This window comes from Cyprinus carpio, chromosome A3, assembly GCF_018340385.1.
Source record: "Cyprinus carpio isolate SPL01 chromosome A3, ASM1834038v1, whole genome shotgun sequence".
NCBI classification, from domain to species: domain Eukaryota; kingdom Metazoa; phylum Chordata; class Actinopteri; order Cypriniformes; family Cyprinidae; genus Cyprinus; species Cyprinus carpio.
In genome coordinates, this window is record NC_056574.1 from 21,805,767 (window position 1) to 21,825,096 (window position 19,330).

At 35.9% G+C, this 19,330-nt stretch overlaps 1 protein-coding gene and 1 long non-coding RNA gene across 2 annotated transcripts; both read right to left on the bottom strand.

Moving 5' to 3' along the window:
• Window positions 1-12,922: 12,922 nt before the first annotated feature.
• Window positions 12,923-13,698, bottom strand: LOC109107306. The gene is made up of 3 exons (XR_002020747.2): window positions 13,645-13,698; window positions 13,484-13,560; window positions 12,923-13,371 (listed from the first exon to the last, which is right to left on the bottom strand). It is a non-coding gene; the product is annotated as an uncharacterized LOC109107306 (long non-coding RNA).
• Window positions 13,699-16,802: 3,104 nt separating this feature from the next.
• LOC109061562 (heat shock protein 30-like) lies at window positions 16,803-17,642 on the bottom strand. The gene has a single exon (XM_019078666.2). It carries the CDS (start codon window positions 17,562-17,564, stop codon window positions 16,926-16,928), a length of 639 nt encoding a protein of 212 aa, XP_018934211.2. The 5' UTR covers window positions 17,565-17,642; the 3' UTR covers window positions 16,803-16,925.
• Window positions 17,643-19,330: the final 1,688 nt, after the last annotated feature.

The following is a 19,330-nucleotide window of genomic DNA, read 5'->3' on the forward strand; positions in this document are numbered from 1 at the left end:
AGTAGGCTACATTAAGCATGTCATACATGTTAGGTTAAACATCTACATTTGCATTTCTTACAGTTAAGAGCTCCACTTTTTACAGTGTGAGGGGCTTTGAAAAGAACTGAATAACATTTTGGAAAATTCTTGGAAAAGCCTGTTCGGAAAGATACACACACAAACACATCATAAATTCCTTTGACATGGTAATATAAGGTTAAACCTAACCCAGCTGAGAGACAGACTTAGATAAACCCACGGCTCATCCGTCTAAAAGAAAACTTACTCTACGCTTGATGTATGATGTGTTTTCCATTGAATGACACTGGAAATATTATAACAGCATTAAAGGAGGGTGAAGGAAATATAACAGCATTAGTTATATACCTCACTATAGATTTGCACGTTTCGACAATAGCTCACAGATGACAGATATATATATTGTTAAATAAATCCTTTCTTCAGCATGCTCATTTGCCAAATACAAACAAACTAGGCACCGTGAGATCCCATGTTTTACTGTATCATCTGGCTTTAGTACCAAGCTGTGGCTTATACAACTTCCTGGGCAACTCAAAAAAGTGTGATTTCCCTCCCTGACAAAGAGACTCATCAGTTTGTTATCTAAAAGTAGTCAGCGCTCTGACTGAATGCCACATACAAATATCATTGTATGTTAAACTGTCAAAAGTGTTACAGAATGGGCTGTGGTGACTCAGTCTGTGCCTGCTGGAATACTGACTGTTTATTTCACTGTCCGCCTCTCAGGTTTGTGTCACATAATCGACTAGCCTTTTATTAGCACAACAAAAACTATGACAAACTGCCTACTTGCCATCTACACAAATCCCAAATGTCCTTTTGATTCGTTGAGGAATTGTCGGCAGGATTCAAACCCCTAAAAACTGCAGGTAAGAACCCTCTCAGACACCTTACACTTAAAATGCTCTTCTGCAACACTACGAAAGCATCGCTATGAAAGTATATGATGGGTTAATATGTTCTTTTATTTCACAACAGCATATTTTCACAGTAAAAGATTTAAATATTGCCATAAATATTGCTTAACACTGATTGTGATTCACATGAATTGACAAATAAAATCAGTACTTATTAATACATCATCACGATATAGAATCTTTCAAAATCAAGCAGCTACACACAGTGAAAACGGATGTGACATTTTATATTACAAAACGATAAAAGATTCATGTGCAGCAGTTGAGTCCCTTTTTGAAGGGGAAAAGGAGAAGAACTTGGAAAAAGCTCCTTTTCTGTGCTGGATCGAGCCGTCACACCTGCGGCTGAGGGAGTAGGAGAACATGTGTAGGGGGTTTGCAGGCTCTGCGTCATAACACACCCTGCAGACGCACACTGTCAGTCACGCAGCCTTCTGTCTTGGCAACTGTGGCTTTCCTGCAAAGATCTCAGGTGAACAAAAACTGCAGAAACATCTGGTTTGATGAAAAGAATAATCAATTCTAATCTAATCTGTCGAAATGGCGGTACAAAAAGAGGTTAAGACAAGAATGCAAATACCGAGGTCTTTGGTGTCTTCAAATAGCTTATGAACTGTGTCACTTTTACAGGAAATGGAAGTGTTTGTTTTTCCTGCATAACTTTCTGTTCTAGTCCTTGTTCAACTCTTTGATTATTCATAATAGGAGCCAGATTGAATCTGTGAAGTCTCTAATTCTCATTCTTTGCAAGAAATCTTCTGATAAAATTTGTCATGTAGCAGGAAGTGGAGGGAGAAGTGGCATCATTAGTAAAATATTTCTGATAAATCCTTATGTGTCAATGGGATTGACGTATGCTGACCTGAGAATCATTTTATCCGATAATATTTCAGCAATGAAGTCATGTGTGTTTTTTATTCGCTGTTTGAATATGAATCACTCTTTTGATCTAATCACTCAAACGAGTTTACACAAAGGTCTGAAACTGTTTGCGATTCAGACTGATTCATTCAGACAGTTCACTCACATTCTGAATCATTTGCAGTGGTTTCTCACACTGCAATAGTGACAGGATATTTTTTAAGACAGAGAAAAAAAAAACAAAGGAAAAAAAAAACAATAGATGAGGTGGATATTTACCTACAAAACCATTATAGGAAACAAAACTTTCAAATGTCTTCACTACGTGCATGTGCAGCTTGAAAATGACTCTGTGCTTCGAGCAAAGATAACTCATATTCATTTATATCCAAAACAGTAGCCTACTAAAAAAAGTGTATCAAAATATGTGTGCACTTTTTTTAATGGGGGCCTGTTCCCAGTACTGATGAAAGGCTAGAAACACCTGTGGGTGATGACAATGAGTTTTTGTTGTTAAATGCTTGTGCTTTACTGAAAAGGCAACTGGTATAAGTGCATTTCTAAGAGAACAATTATCTGGCAGCAGACCACCGGTGAAATCTAAGCAATGGCAGGATGACTGAACAGTAACTCTGAGCGCCGATGGCAGAACAAGTTATGAAGAGGAAGTGAGACCTCAATAACCCTGACTGACCCCATATGAACAGTGGTTCATCATCATTCACCTGCAGCCCAAGTGACTCAAACTATATGATAATATGGAACTGACTCATACAAAGCAGGTAATAGCGTTTTGATTTGTGGCACAGTTTTCCTTAGACTTGCTTTATCGTGTTAGGTTGGAAATTGTGCAGGAAAGGTATTGTATTGGTATTGGAGCTCTTGCAGCCACTTTAAAAAACGCTAGCAACACTGACCAACGAGTCATAGGAATCAACATCACTGCAGTATATCGGGTCTATGAAGCAAATGCAGCTCAGTGAACTGAAGGATGTAAGGACACCAATGGCATCTGAACTCTCTGTTGAGGTGACCACAACTGAGGTAACTACAGTTTTTATCTCTGCTCTCTGGTGTGGCAGTTGTAGCATATCTCGATTAGAGAACTTGATCGAAACTGACAGCTCCAACTGAAGCCCTGAAGGCCTCATGCAACCTTAACACCTGTGGCCTGTTCAATAGCACACTCATGAGTTTATAAGCATCCTCTAGCCTCAAAGAACCATCCCTGCAAACAGTGCACTGAACCATGAACTCAAGTTCAGCACTTCACTCACTGGCCACTATGACACTACTGAGATTTTATGTGTGTCAATGAGTTACAGAATATCTAAATATAGCTTCAGGGTAAAAAAACTGCAAAACACAGCACAAAAAAAAGAAAGAAAAAACACTGTGACACACTGGAGTTATATAGGGACCCATAAAATTATTTGGACACCCCTCATCACACCACAGCTGTTTCCTCCAGCAAAAATGTACCCCTTTAAAACACAAATAAATGCATACTTTATAAACCAATCATGTTGCTATTTACATTTGAAAATTAAACTTTGAATATAAAACATATTACAGTGCATGTGGCATTAACTCCCATACAATCATGTACAGAAATCATTAAAGACAGTGACAGACAGTACTTGAGCACAGAAAGAGGTTTGTATACTTGAGCTAAAGAAATAGGTTTGTAGGCCTACTAGAAATGCAAACAGTAAATGTTGTGTTTGTACAGTAAACCGGTGTGTGTGTATATGTGTGTGTGTGTGTTCAAGTATTCATTACTAAAATGTAAAACCCATCTATTCATATTCATTACTCAAATGTTATACCCATCTATGCAATAGTAGCCTACAGTAGAATACTGCAATAAGTTTAGTAGGCTATACCACCTTACCCTATAATTCAAACTTTTAAAAAAAATTATATTCATTTATTATTATTTTATTATTATTATTATACCCTCATAGGGGGGCTGAGCCCCCCTAAAGTGAAAACCCTAGAATCGCCCCTGATTGGTGGCAATGGTTCTATGATCTACTTAGGCCTACAATGCTTTTGGGAAACACAGCTCTCCTCTGTTAGATCGTTGCTAAAGAGGTATTATGGTTAAGGTCACTGCAAGCAGGAATTATTGGGAATATAATGAGAGGATGACAAGAAAAAAGGGCAGAAAAGCTGAACCCATTTTATACAGGCAGGTTTGATTAAATAAGCTTAATCCAAATTCTTTTATAATGTAATCATCTTTCTGCATCTCTGCTTGACATCACAGCAGAAGCAAATCTTACATCAACAGTAAATCGTGACAGAGGAAATCGCACTCATTGTTCATTGTTGTAGAGTGCAGTTGGTATATGCAAAGGGAAAAGGTTAACACAGAAGATTGACAGCGATCTTTCCCGCATATGAGAATAAAATAAATATTGGTCATGTCTTAATTTTCCAATCTGTTATTTCTGAGGAGGAGGAGAAGATAGGCATATGGAAATGTTTGTCAAGCCATGTGTTCTGAAGATACAAATGAGATAAAAATATATATATAAATCAAGATTAACTCTGAATATAAAGCTGGGGGAGAGCACAAATGAAATACAATTCTTAAGTCTTAATTTCACGCATAATTAAGAAACATCTGTTGAACGCAAGTAACCTATTCACAACTGTATCAAAAAACTCTTTACTTTGGATAATGCCTGGTGGGAATAGAATGATTCTTGTGTCACATGAATTGGTAAAAAGGCATATGCCAACAATAAGTAGGCCGATATCATATTGTAAAATATTTACAATTATAATTACGAGAGATAATAATCACAAAGTAATATTACTATTTGAAATCAAAAAGTCTTTGTGTAGAGTCTATAGAGACTGCACTGAAATCAGCTTCTTGTCACGATAAACTGGCAAAACACAAGAGAAGGCTCAAACCAACTCTAGATTTGATGGATGATGGGCTTGCAGGCCTACCACCCAGCTGCTGCGTCTGTCCATGGAAGAAAACATATGGCTTGAGTCTACTGCCAAGATATGAAAGCTTGGTCCTATACCCAACAGAAAAAACAAAAACAGACACTAAATTTTTACACAAATGTAAGTGCTCAAGTGTTTTGTACTTCTATCAAATCTAATTAATAACACAATAAGTAACATGAGTCCCTTTGTGTCTTTGAAATATCTTGAGCGTTACAGCAGATGTACTGTAGAAAAGGAACACAGTATCCAAGGCTTGACTTGACAGATCAAACTGCAGTAAGGGGTTTGTAAGGGGCTTCATCACCATTACAGAGATACAGAATTGAGGCATTTGCCACAGCCGGACCAAACATTAAACTCTCTTGATCCTAGACTGTCAATTTTTATTGCCTTGTTTTTGTTCAGGTGAGAGGGAATTAGATGGTTTCCATATTAGAGGCCCTTTTGAAAGGATTCCTGCTTGGTCTGCCAGTAAATCGCTAACTATTGACCTCGGCCAACATTTCAGACAAGCAGATTATGACTACTAAAAAAAGATGTTGTTCAAGTGTTTTAGTGCAAAGATGGTTTATGGGAGATTTCCTAAATTAAGGGCACTTTTGATGCCTTGGTACTTTGTTTCATCTATGTTAAAACAACAGATCTGATCTGATAAATACCAAGAGGATCATCTTGATCAAGTAAAGTTTAATGTGATGATGTGAATTTTTAACATGTGATTTTAATTGTATTTTTCACTTATGAAGATTAGTTGTATAAGACTTGACGACACAACAAGTGACAGTTTGCCGACGACTTGTGTAAGACTTATTTAATTAATTTGCAAAAAGTGTCCTCAAATTAAAATTTCTCTAAAGTACTTGGTGTAATAGAAATGACAGCAGTTTAAAAGTGTTTATTGAACACATAAATACTAAATGATCTAAAATTTAGATTTTTCTTAAAGGTCCCTGCAAGGCTGAAATACCATCACACGTCTGAAATATACAGTGAACATTTTAAATGGTCAAACATTGCATTATATGCCATTTCACTCTAATATATTTTGTTTCATTTTTTTTGTTGGTATTATTAATGTTTATAATAGTGTATTGTGTACATTAAGTTATTTATTTAAGATATATTGCATTATTTTAGTGTCATCTGTGTTACCTTGATGGTGGTTTGTGTTTTTGTGTATGACCCTGTAAACAAGTATTGGCCATTTTTTATGGATAGCTCACTTATGATGATTCATTATGTGGGTTTCTGTAGAACCACCTGTATTATTATGCCGGTTATCAGTTCATTTTATGGTAAAAACCAGATTTTACTGTAAACGTAACAACATTTTTACAGTGTACAGTTCTCATATTGTATTCAGTAAGGGACTCCAACATACCAATGCCAACCGAGCATGAGAATATATATCTCTTCTTATTCAATACATGTCATAAGGTGATTCATGTAATAATGAAAACTCCCTTTGGCATCTTTAGAGAATGATTGCATATCTGCGTTAAAATGCTTCAGTAAAGATGATTTTAATACACATTATGGTAGGTGTCAGTTACACAGGACATGTTATCGTTCTTTAAATTACAATTCTCTTTAACATATTCATATGAGGCAGAGTGGATGCTTAATAGTACAATAATACTGCTCTAGTCTAATATCAATAGTAGTTTTTGCTCTTTTTTGATATATTGATACAATTGTGCCAGTATTCCCTGAAGGAGGGAGTAAATGATGACACCTGCAACAACAACTTCTATTTAACTTCTATTGAGCCAAAACTATCCTGCCCCTGGCATAAACAGGCCTGCAGCAACATTTTAATTACAGCTCTTTATCTTGGCAAGATGACAAGGCCAGGCCTTAAGTTAGACGAAACACATTACTTTGTGTAAGCCAACTAAAAAAAATCATTATTCAGTCCAGGGATTTTATTTTGATCTATTACACAATGCTTTAAAAGAGACACAGACGTTCTTACAGGAAAATATTTTCTTCAGCCGAAAAGAACAGATGTAACAGCTAACTGCATGCTTTTGACATACTCAGTGAAAGTGTGATGTTGCACGTCAACCATGGTTATAGTCACGAATCATCTACCACACCAGCCTTAAATTCCATGTGATCTACCATTGCTGTTGAGTTACTTTTTTTTCTATCCTCTCGATGTTTTTTATTCTATTAGAACAGATGCTGACAAAAATGTGATGCAAAATAGATCAATCTGGACTGCTGTGGTTTTATGTTGATTGGAGCTGTTGTAGTTCTCAGAAGCCCTCATCCAGATTAAAGTTTGTTGTTTTGGTCCTTTGAGTATCTGTCCTCAAGGAATGGCGTTCCTTTTTCTTTGAAAGCCATTTTATGTGTCTTCAACATGTTTTCTCTGAATCAATTTAGTCTGTTATAGGGTTTAGTGTCTAGAAAGAACCAAAAGGAGGATGTAGCTATATTTGATTATACAGTAATCAGAGTGAGCATCTTCATTTAAAAAAATAGCAATAAGGCAACCTTTTTTAAGGCCTGATGAAGCAGGACTGTTATAGTCTTTGTCCCTCTTAACCTCTGGAAGGGCGTACATCCTATTATCTATTTTTCTCTTGTTCTTCGTAGATTAGGTGGTGTTGTTTGATTGCTCTATTTGGGGGCTCCTGAGTACACGGATGTCATTTGCTGAGGAGTGTTTTCTGGTGTTCTTGATTGCTCTCAACACTGCCCAAGAATGTCAATTAAGTAAACTAGCAAATACGATAAATAATGGAAAAACTCACATTAAAATTTACTAGGTAAACTGCAGTGTGTTGATCTCTAGTGAGGAGATCAATGCCTTTTTTTTTTTTTTTTTTGAAAAGGCAAGTGCAATTAAAAGTTTTTGAAAATGGAGAGATTTGATTATGAAAGCTCACAGTATATTTAGAAGAACAAGGCTAGCTGCCACACTTTTGAGCCAAAAGTCAAATTGCACAAATGCTTGTTTTCAAATATCTATTTGGTTTCAAATATCTATTTGGAATTTATTCATCAGAAGATTCTATCTCAAATAAATGCTGTTCTTTTGAACTTTCTATTCATTAAAGAATCCCAAAAAAAATTTATTGAGCAGCAAATCCGCATATTAGAATGATTTCTAAAGGTCACGTGACACTGAAGACTGGAGTGATGATGCTGAAAATTCAGATAATTCGTGCTACGTGACGTGACGTGACATTCAGCCAAGTATGGTGACCCATACTCAGAATTCGTGCTCTGCATTTAACCCATCCGAAGTGCACAAAAATCAAACAAAAAATTAACGAAATGAGATTTCTAAAGGTCACGTGACACTGAAGACTGGAGTGATGATGCTGAAAATTCAGCTTAGCCATTACAGGAATAAATTATATTTTAAAATATATTAAAATATGACATGGGAGCTCTTAAGCAAATATTAAAAAAGAAAAATGTACCACTTCCTTCGTTTCAGTTTGGACATCTGATGCCTAATCTATAAAGTTAATATAATTCAGGTGGCGTATTAAGTGGCATCTATCAGGTAATGCCAGAGCAAAATATCATCCCCGTTGAAGCACATGTTTGGTATTCATCAGAAGCACACTAAAGCAGGGTAATGTGAGCGCTCAGAGCAGTGGGCGTCCTTGTGTTGAGATATCATAATCATCACAGATGTGCCGTGAGGGGCAGGTAGAGTCAAGACCTGGGCAGACGCTTCACTGAACCGCTGGACAAATCAAATCAGTGCACCCACTGCCAGGGGAATATATCTTTATTACTAGTTCATATCTGTCGCCGTAGAGACCTTTCGGGTTTGGACACGATGGACCACATTTTATACTGTCGCCCCATGACACCTATTGCTTCAGACTGTCACGGACCCTCATAAAGGCGAAAGTGCAAAATGATCTAATTCAAACCTACATGACTCTTCACCACAGCTGATTGCCCCAATTATTTTTTCCCCATCCCAAAATGTGAAACACTCCAGGGGGGATCTGGACAATTTACTAACCTGCTACTGAAGCTGCCATTATTTTTTGATGTTTAAGCTGACGATAAATCGAAAGAACAAAGTACATTTTCTTAGCTTCATCCTCTTAGTTGTCCAAGCTGGCAGTTGGAACTTCTAATACTGTATGTTTAAAGTCATTAATATCATAATGAGCCTTGACCACTGATCCTTTAATGAGTTAGATCTTTTTAGGATTACGTCTTTCTGTTGCTCTCTGATAAAATAAACAAACTGTCCAATGTACTGAACATTACCCTGCTGAAAAAAAAAAAAAGAAAATAAATAAATAAAACTCACTTAAGCTAGTTCACTGGTCTTAAATGGTCTCCCAACCTTATCAGACTAGTCCGTTGGCTGGTTTTATGGGTTTTTTGGGCACCTTTTAGCTAAAACCAGCTTAAATATTACTTACTTTATCGTGCATTTCATGAAAATGTTAATTTCAGTGTTGATTGTGTCGTTTTTTACATTACATATCACATTATATAACTCAAGGTAAAATCTGTCATATTAAACATTCCCTTTCTTTCCTTTTTTTTTTTTTTTTTTAGCACACTACTGCAAGCTACTTTCAGGCTGACTTGAAACAGAGATCGTGATCATGTCTTTTCTTCTCTGTGAAATGGCTTTGTACATCTGGAATTGGATCATTGTTGTTTGTTAAATGTTGCGATCTCATGTGATTGGCAGGTTGCTGAAGGGGAGAGGTTATTGTCCCGCCCTCACACCAGGGCACATGTCATTAGAGGGTAATCCAAAATCAATGTCCAGAACAGAAAAATGATCAAATCACAGATAAACAGTCCAAACAGGCAACAAAGCAGGCGAAACGGGCAAGGGATATCCAAGGAGCAGGCAAGGATTCAAAACCCAGAGACACGGGAAACAAGGGGACTACTCAGAAATGCAGCAGACACTAACAATACTTCACAAAGACACAGCAGAATATACAGGGTATAAAAAGGGAGAGACAAACAGGGTAGCAAGGGGGAGGAGCTAATTAAACTCCATGGAAACTAACAAGGGGAAACAAGGCAGAGAGGCAAACAGCAGATGAGACCGGGCAAAGAGTTGTGGGAAATGGAGTCCAGGACAGGATGGCACTGGAGTAGTGCCCTCTGGTGGATGTCCAGGGCACTCCAGTCATACTTGATTATAATGAAAACAAGCCTGTGAGGTGTAAACATACAGTCTGTTCGACAGGATATACAATTTTACTTTCCTATTAATTGTTAAATGGATGCAAAATAGGGGTTATGCAACAGACTTGCGTATTGTGTTAACCGGGTCTTGTCACTTCCGGTTCAAGCGGTTTGCATAAGCTTCTTTAAATATGAAGCAGTTTTACTCAAGATGCCTTCAAATTAGATACCCATGATGATCATAACCATTATCCATCACATATGCAGACTGATATCTAAAAGTTTTAAATTTGTATTCTTTTCACTAACATTTAGATAGAAAAAATTAATAAAACATCAAGAATAAAAATAGCTAGCTAGTTAAACTGATTATCTTAAAAGTCCATAAATATCGCTATTATTTAATACGGCTGTATGTTCTCCGACAAGAAGAAGCGATGAGACCTGTTTTCTGGGTTTGATGTTCGATATATACCCTATTGAAAATCTGTCTTTTCAAAATACTTCCTAGTGACAAAAAAAAAACAACAACAAACATTGTGTTTGCCTTAAGATCTTGACCTATACCCTGTTTTGTAAATGTATTATTAAATCTAGGATCTTTTCCATTAATTCCATCAGACGTCCATTAGATTCCAATCTGGTGAGAAATAGCACACAGGAAGGAAGAAAGAAAGAAAAAAAGAAAGAAAGAAAGAAAGAAAGAAAGAAAGAAAGAAAGAAAGAAAGAAAGAAAGAAAGTAAGAAAGAAAGAAAGAAAGAAAGAAAGAAAGAAAGAAAGAAAGAAAGAAAGAAAGAAAGAAAGAAAACTTTATTTTTTTCTGCAGAACATAAAAGATATCTTGAAAACAAAAAATACATTGTCAAACACATATTATAAAAAACAACTCATTTTAATATGTTGCATGCAAATTTGTCTATAGTTGTAGTATCTTGTGTGAATCTTGTGTTGTCATATACTCCATTATAACTGGCTGTTTGTTCACAGGTTATCCTAAACCTGCTTTCAAGGAACAAAAGACTCAAATCACAAATCACCTGCACCCTTTCTTTACTGAGCAACTCATTTTCCCTTCAGTGCATTAGCCATGGATCACAGGAACCCAGTTTCAACATCTGGTGTACCAATGCTCACCGAGGTTAAACAGTCTGGGATTAAATGTCAGATCTTCAGATCATCAAGAAGAAATGACTGAGAGGAGGAAAGAAAGCATGTTTTGAAAAAGATTGATGCCAAGGCACGGGGGAGTAGCTCTATCGGTGCATTGGAGCCGATGACACCAGCTGCCTAGGGAACAGGTCTCCTCTCCCAGTGGCATTGAACTGCTCGGCAAGACAGTGGACTATCATTAGTGCTGGGTGGAAACAGGATCAATATTTACCCGCTGGTGTGGGTCTCCTTACACAAGTGATTGCCCACAAGGACTACTTGTCACTGTTTGAGTCATCTATTGTGCTGGAGGCCAAACAAGACCATTAAAGTTTGTGAAGAGGATTGGACAGAGATGTGCCTCAGCTGAAAGCACCCATTAAAAAGTTGTATTTAAGTGCAGAAGAAGACACCCCTGTCAATGATATCGGTGATATTGTTGACATAATAAGGAGGCAACGTCATAAACAGGTTATTTGGTGAAAAAATATTTATGGCCATGTGCAAAAATATTTACTAAATAAATCTGCTTTATTTACATGTATTTACTTTATTTTTATTATAAGAAATATTTAATATTCAGTCGTTTATATTATATATTTAGACAAATAAATAAAAATATTTAAATATAAAAACGTTTTAAAAATACTTAAAATTAGATTAAAATATTTAGCATTTTATATGATTATTTACCAAACTTATAAAGCCTGACAAGCTACCATGACACAATTAGTTTGTATTTATTTCTTAGTGCACGACATACTATGCTAGTTGTTAGTGAAGATGGGAAATCCAGTTCCATTTAACCTCAATATCACTTTTGCCCACTCAAAGACAATTATGTGCTATTTTATCCTCTTGCCAAAAATCTGGTAAAAGCAGTGATCAATGTCAGGCAATGGCAGGTGCTGAGAGAGGACATGAGCAATTGCCTTTATTTTGTAACTCCTTCTCTCTCAGCCCGAGACATTATTTCTCGTTAATGGGAACCAGATCAAACATCTCCATGCTGCTGACATTTAAATTAGTCAGGAGACATTTGTGGTTTCCCTTGTGCGCCTCCTCCATCTTGTTGCCTGAGGTTGCACACATCAAATATTAACCGCTGTGTTTTGTACCTGTGCTGAAGCCACAACAAATGATCTCCCTTAGGCTGAAAATGTCAGAGAAACCTTTACAGGCTTTTATTTAGCTCCTCCTGGGAATTGAATGTAATGGCAGCATTTGGCCTCTTCATCTCATGATTTTCTGGTGTCAAATTTCCCTGCTGTCCATTTCAAGAATACCTTTTATAGCTAGCTGACTGTTTCATCCGGAAGCCTTTCATCTCTTGAACTTTTGCCCTCCTGCATCTCGGATGCCCTGCATTTTTCATTTGATAGAAAAGATTCCTGTGTCCGGTATAATGAGAAGAAATAAATTACAAACTATAATTGTAATGTGTTATGTAATGTGTTATGACCACTATGGCTTGGTGGTCATTATGGTGGTCAAATGATGATTTTTAACCAGCCACCATAATAACCTTCTAATATATGATCAGACATTAATGATAAGGCATGCAACAGACAAACTGGCCTATAAGCCTTTTGTTTGCACTGTTCGTAAAAATGTTAAACATAGAAGACAAAACGCTTCTACATACAACTCTACATACATGATAGTATGCGTGTTTATAAAAACCTGTACTTTTCATTGCACCTTAAATTCTATTACATAGCAATAGAACTCTGCCCAAAACACAATAGAAAATTTAATGGTTTCCAATTTCCATACCATTATAAACCATAAGTTTTGCTTGCTTTTCATTAAAAAAAACCATGGTAATCAATCAATAAATATTTTTTTTTAATTTTTTTATTGAATATTCCTTGGGCGGACATGCAGTAAATGTACATGTAGTACATGCAGCAATTTAACTTGTCCTTATTGGCCCATAACTATTTTAGAAACTTTTTAATAACATATGAATGGAATACTTTTCATTTACTGTATAGATAAAAGCAACATATTAACAGCAACATATCAAACCGCGTTCAAAACGGCATACAAACAGAAACATTCAAATGAACAACAAAGCTCCATTCCATTTAAAACATAACTATATCGCGCATGAATCAAGACATATATTAAATAATTACAGAAGCATTAATATTATAAAAACACTTCCGATAAAGACACTATTAATGTGATTGTTACAGTACTCTCAGTATCGCACTGGAGAGCCGGAGTTGGGCCTGTCTTCTTCAGGCGCCGTTACGTCCCCAGGTTGCTATGATTACTCCAGCCACCACCAGTGCTGTGTACCTTAAAAATAATACAATTAAATAAAATAAAACCTAAAACAACCTTTTCATTTGCTTTATGCTGATTTATTTTCGCAAAAGTCGTTTATTTGTTAAGAAGTAACGAGTCTTACCTGATAAAACGAAAGTTCCTGTCCGATGAAAAAAAAAGCCCCTGAAAAAAGCGTTGTTACTGCTGTCAGAAGACATTCTGTCAGATTACAAGTAAACATTTGATTTTAAATAAATTTTCACAAGTATTGAACAACAGATGTGAAATTAAAACATGTCTCACTTCGGCGGAACGATCGCTCAGACGCAGCTCTGCTGTGCACGCGCTGTCCTGAACTTGAGCGCGCGAGAGGCGCGCAGCCGCGCAGTTATATTCCCATACAGCACAGAGCTGTCTGCATGTGGCGTATTAATTCTGTCTTGGGTTATTTAATCGACATATTTAAGATGTCCAGTCTAAAAACGTTTAAATAAGCATATTTAAATATTAAGCGGCATGTAAACCATTAATATTAATCATAATTTTATTGTTAATACCATTATGTGCCTAGGACGTGCCAGCTACGTTGCCATCCGGTAAATCGTGAAATTACCAAAAAGTACCAATCCATTACGTAACCGGTACGTCATGTGTTAGCTGGGAATAAATCCATTACATTTTCTATTGTGTTTTGGGCAGGGTTCTATTGTTTTTTTTTTTTTTTAATAGTTGTGAGTGGTCTTGTAATATGATACATTATATGTTGATCACAGACTGTCTATTATTTAAAAAAAAAAAAAAAGTTTCATGATTTTTTTTTTTTTTACCATGGGTCACTTAGGTTAAAATTTACATTCGAATAACTAACAATAACCCTTTATTTTAGACATTTATTTTGCTTATTTGTGTACAATCTCTTAGTAGTTCTAACTTTAACTTTTAACTTATTTTTATTTATTATTATTATTTTTTTTATCAAACTCAGCTATAATGTAATGTGCAATGAAGGTTTTGATTAACTCTTATCTTTGTAAACCCAGCTATCATGTATGTAGAGTTGTATGCAGAAATGTTTTGTCTTTTGTTTAACATTTTTACGAACAGTGCAAACAAAATGGCACATTTTTTTCACATTAAAGTGCAAAACGAGCTTCTCTCACTATGAATTTAACCGGAGGAAATAGTTAAACCTCTCCCGCTGTCAGATGCATGATCTGACACGAGCACTGACGCGCGCGCGTACATTCATCCATTCTTTCAGTTACTGTTGCACTGAACCGAAATTACTACATACATATGTACATATGGTTGGCACACGCCACTGAAAACTGATGTGTCATAAAAGAGAGCGGTCTTGTGCTTAAGATGCCCTTAATGTGCTATACCACCACTGCTCGCCAGAGGCTGCAGCTGAACTTCCGGTGAACTAAAACGCACTTTGTTCATAAATGACTTTTCGTTTTGGTTTTACTGTATTTATTTGATGCATTTAAAGAAATATTGAGGAAAACAAACCAAAAATATGTATCAGTTTTTTTTTATGTTCATGAATATGGTGGAATACATACAAAACAAACGGTTTAGCCTATTCGTTTTTCCGTTTTGAAAACAAAAACGAATAAATAAGGAATAAGGAATTATCCGAAGGTACACGGTCGTACACGGACCGTGTTACATGTTCAAATTTTGTTGTTCAATCAGAGTGAACCAAACAGAAGGAGTTGGGGCGGGAGATCATTTGTTGTGTTATAGTTTTCCATTTAAAAACTGTAACTTTAAATTCTGCTGTACGGATACACTGTTCCTCATCGCTGCATCTCGCGTTTTAAAAGGTGTTGTGCCGAATTCTTCACCCCTGCCAGATTCTGCATCCCCTCGTTGAAGTCGCTACCTGATTGCCTAATCCCAACCCCACCCCTAATCCTAACCCCTCCCCTACACCTACTCCTAAACCTACCAATACCAGGGGGTGCATAATCTGGCAGGGTGCAAATTTCGTCACTACAACTGTACGCGTTCTGTCTAAAAATAAGCTTTTAAAAGTAAAACCATACTATATAATATATATAGAAAATAACTGACCCAGTGAACATTCAACAGGTGATCACTTCGGTTAGGCAAGAAACACCACAACGTAGCTACGATAAGTAGAAAGAAGAAGAAGAAGAAGAAGAAGAAGAAGAAAAAACACTGGCTAATTTTTAAATGAATCGATTCAGTAGGTTTATCAATAATAGGCTACTCGGGTTTGAATGAATAATAAATAAATAAAGTTTCAATAATGTGTTTTAGGGCTGCACGATTATGACAAAAATAATAATTGTCGATTTTTCATTTGAAATTGTAATTGCGATTATTAATTACGATTAAATGATGTTTATACCTTTGTTTGAATCAACTGCATGTTGAAAACACTAACTTTTATTGCTTTTCTATTGTATTAAGCCTCAAATGTCAACTATACATTGGATAAGTTTCTTCTATAAATAAAAAGTAAAAAAATATGCATTAGGTATTATAGGTATTATAAGGTTATACTAAAACTAAAATTAAAACATCAACAACAAAAAAAACCTTAAGGTAACATGTAAAAAGAAAAAAAAATCTTATGCACGCAGAATAACAGTGGACTTTGAACGATTAATTGCTGCTTTGAACAATTACCTAATTGTGGCATCCGTAATTGTAATCGCGATTAGAAATTCGATTAATTGTGCAGCCCTAATGTGTCTATAGCGCCATCAGTTGTATTGGACGGTTGATCGAACTTCTCTGGAAATTATTTGATACTTTTTAATTTAGGTTACATTCTGTTTTACAGACATTGCTTTAAAAAAATATATTTTCAGTAACTTTTAATTTCGCTGAAATACTTCCAGAAATTGCATGTCCTGATCTGATGGATCTTAATTGCACACCTTAATGGAAGTTGCTTTTTTTTTTTTCTTCTAGGTCTTTCTCAAGTTTAATCTGTGATAACTGTGAGAGAAAAGTCTCATATGTACTAAAATGATCTACATTAGACCACAAACCACCACCACATTCACTAAACATAAACAAACAGTGAAGTCCTATTCTAGCAATATATCTGCTTATTAGGTTTCAAAGTGATTACATACATCAATGAACATACCATAAAAAACTGAAAATCGTAAAGTAGCACTCCACATTGACAATAATAATAATGACTAAGGATTGTAAATCCCATTTCAAAACCTAAGGCTGATGATACATGGGGCAAATTTTTTTAACAATGTTGCTGAGCAACTTTGGGCAATTTTACCCTCAACGGGCAACCAGGTAAGAGACAGGGCCCATGACTGATCTAAAGTGTCCAGATATAAATTTGTTACCCATTCTCAATGGGAACGTGCCCAATCATCATTGCTCAAAAAGTTGCCCCATGTATCATCAGCCTTAGTCTTTAAAATCTCAAGAAGACATGAAGTTTGTGCATGAAGTCATATTTCAATTAATATCTTTATTAAAACCTTTTTAGAACTAATAATTTACAGTCACTTGAAGCACATCCACGATTCATGAAAAACAATTGTACAATGCATAATAGGCCATCAGTCCGTTTTTTAGTTTGATTTCTCAGCCCCATCCTGCATTTTGTTTGTGCTGTCCTTGTTGATGGGGAAATCCAGGGATGTCCTGAAGCGGAGGGGAATGGTATGCTCCTCGGAGGATTCGTCTTTGGATTCTGGTGACTCAATATGCAGAAGTCCATCTTCTCCAAGTGAGCAGGTCAAGGAGGTTGGATCCAGGTGGTCAGGAAGCTGCACAGCTTGAACAAATCCTTGTGGCTGGGCCTCTGCGACGTGAGTGGTGCTGGTAGATGATGAAGAAGTGTCTGTCTGGCCCCGCTTGCCAGCCATCACCTCCAGGCACCTTCCAGATAGTGTCACGGTGACATCTTCTGGAGAGAAGCCTTGAGTGTCCAGAGTAAGAGACACGTCTCGCCGTTTGTTCTGATCTGTGTTGATCAGGCTGAAGAGCCTTGAGATGGACCTCTGACCATCTAGACACTGGAAGAACTCATCAGTGAGTTCATTCAGCAAGCTGTCTCTGATCTCATTCCTCAGGTTCTGCATTATTTGGGCTTTACGGTGGAGGAAATCCTCTTTGAAGCTGGAAAGAGCCATACTGCATCTGGGCCACAAAAAGTGGGAGTTTGCAAAGAAAGGGTCATCCATGAAGAAGCTCTCGGCAGAAGACATTTCTCTCGTCTGTTTGTCTAGGTGGTGTTGTCTTGAGGGCCTATCTGTGCTTTCAGAAGTGTGATCTGCTTGCTTCAGGTCCCTTCAGTTTATATATTTCTCCAACAGGTGTCTAGGACCTCCCACCATTACCTTTTTACATCAGTGAGGTCATGAATAAGAATTTGAAGCTTTAAGTAAACAGGACATCCAAGATGCTCATAAGGCTATAATAAGTTTATGGTTGTGATTTGATATATGGGTCGGTGTCACTTTTACTGTCCCACAACCGTCATGGGCCCTGCTGTCCAATTTGGGATTGCCCACTGCCTCCTTTGTCATGCACAGAGAGTGAAGTCACACGATAACTTTACACCCTATGTGTGTGTGCTAGTGTTTATTTTGTCCTTACCGTCATAAGAAGCTGCTTACCGTATGCAGGAACTATGCTGACTGCAGTCATGATGTCATTTCCTAAAAGCAGGATGTATGTGCAAATATTATATATTTTCATACAGTTTTAAAAAGAGTATATAAAAGAATAATATAAATAAGAATATAAAAAAAATGTTTATTGTTTTTTTTTTTTTTTTAAAAGAGCTTATTTGCTGGGTGCTTAGATCAAAATATTAAGTTGTAGGCCTTTAATTAATATTTAAATTAATAAATATTGTAATTAGTTAGACTATTTTTAATGATCTTCGCCAATTTTTTTTTTTTGTTTTTTCCTGAATATCTGTAATGGTATTTGAATGGGAATGTAGTAAAACTGACATATAAGAATATTATATAACATAGGGCAAAATTAAATGAAACAAATTAGTTCAAACAAATTAACTTTTAGGAGTATTTAGAACTTTCTTTTTCTTTTGTGTTCACAAAACTGACACATTTTAAGTAATATAAATTATTTCATTGTTTTGTGTAACTGAACTTGTTTATTTTCATTTAAACGAACTTACTGTCTTGCTATGCTAATTTAGACAAGTTTCTTTTGGTTTTTTTGAGGGTTTACCATCATGGTGACGAGTGGAGCATGAGCTTGGTTTGAGAACAGATAGTTAAATGATCTTTAATGCGTTACTCATTCAGGAAATGCTATGCTAATCAAAGAATGTGTTACCAATTAGTAAGTAAGCATTTACTGAATTAGCTAGTTATAGTTAGTAAAGTTTCACAAAAAAAAAAATATGTTCAGAATTTTAAGTTAAATGTTATGCTTATGCAAATATTTCAAAGTTAAGAGCAATTAACATAAGTACAAAATATATGCTTATAAATGTATAATTTCTTTACAAAATTATGTAACTGATTACTTATTTATTTATTTTTTTAAGTTTCCTAACTTAGTTTTACAGCATGGCCCTTGTTCGTCTTTTCCATATATGAGTCAAGTGTTCCCCTCACATTCCCCATGAATGAGGAGTTACCCTGTGAACTAGTCCAAAAAGTATTCAGCTGCACACAGGACAGAAGCTTCTCAATCACCCAGAAGGAAGAGAAAACAGCTGAGCCATGACCGCACATCTATAATTAACACACAGATATATTTACTTATGACACAGTTCAGGCTTATGACAAATTTATTCAAAACTACATGCTAAAGGAAATACCATATAACCCTGAAATTGAAATGACTAAATCTAAAACAATTAAAGCAAGAACAATTTAATATATCTTTATAAATATATATTATTATTTATAAATAAAAAAATAAAAAAATAAAAAAAAATTCTCAGTGTCCCCATGACTTACTACTGATTTAATTGACATATAATTGTAAAACA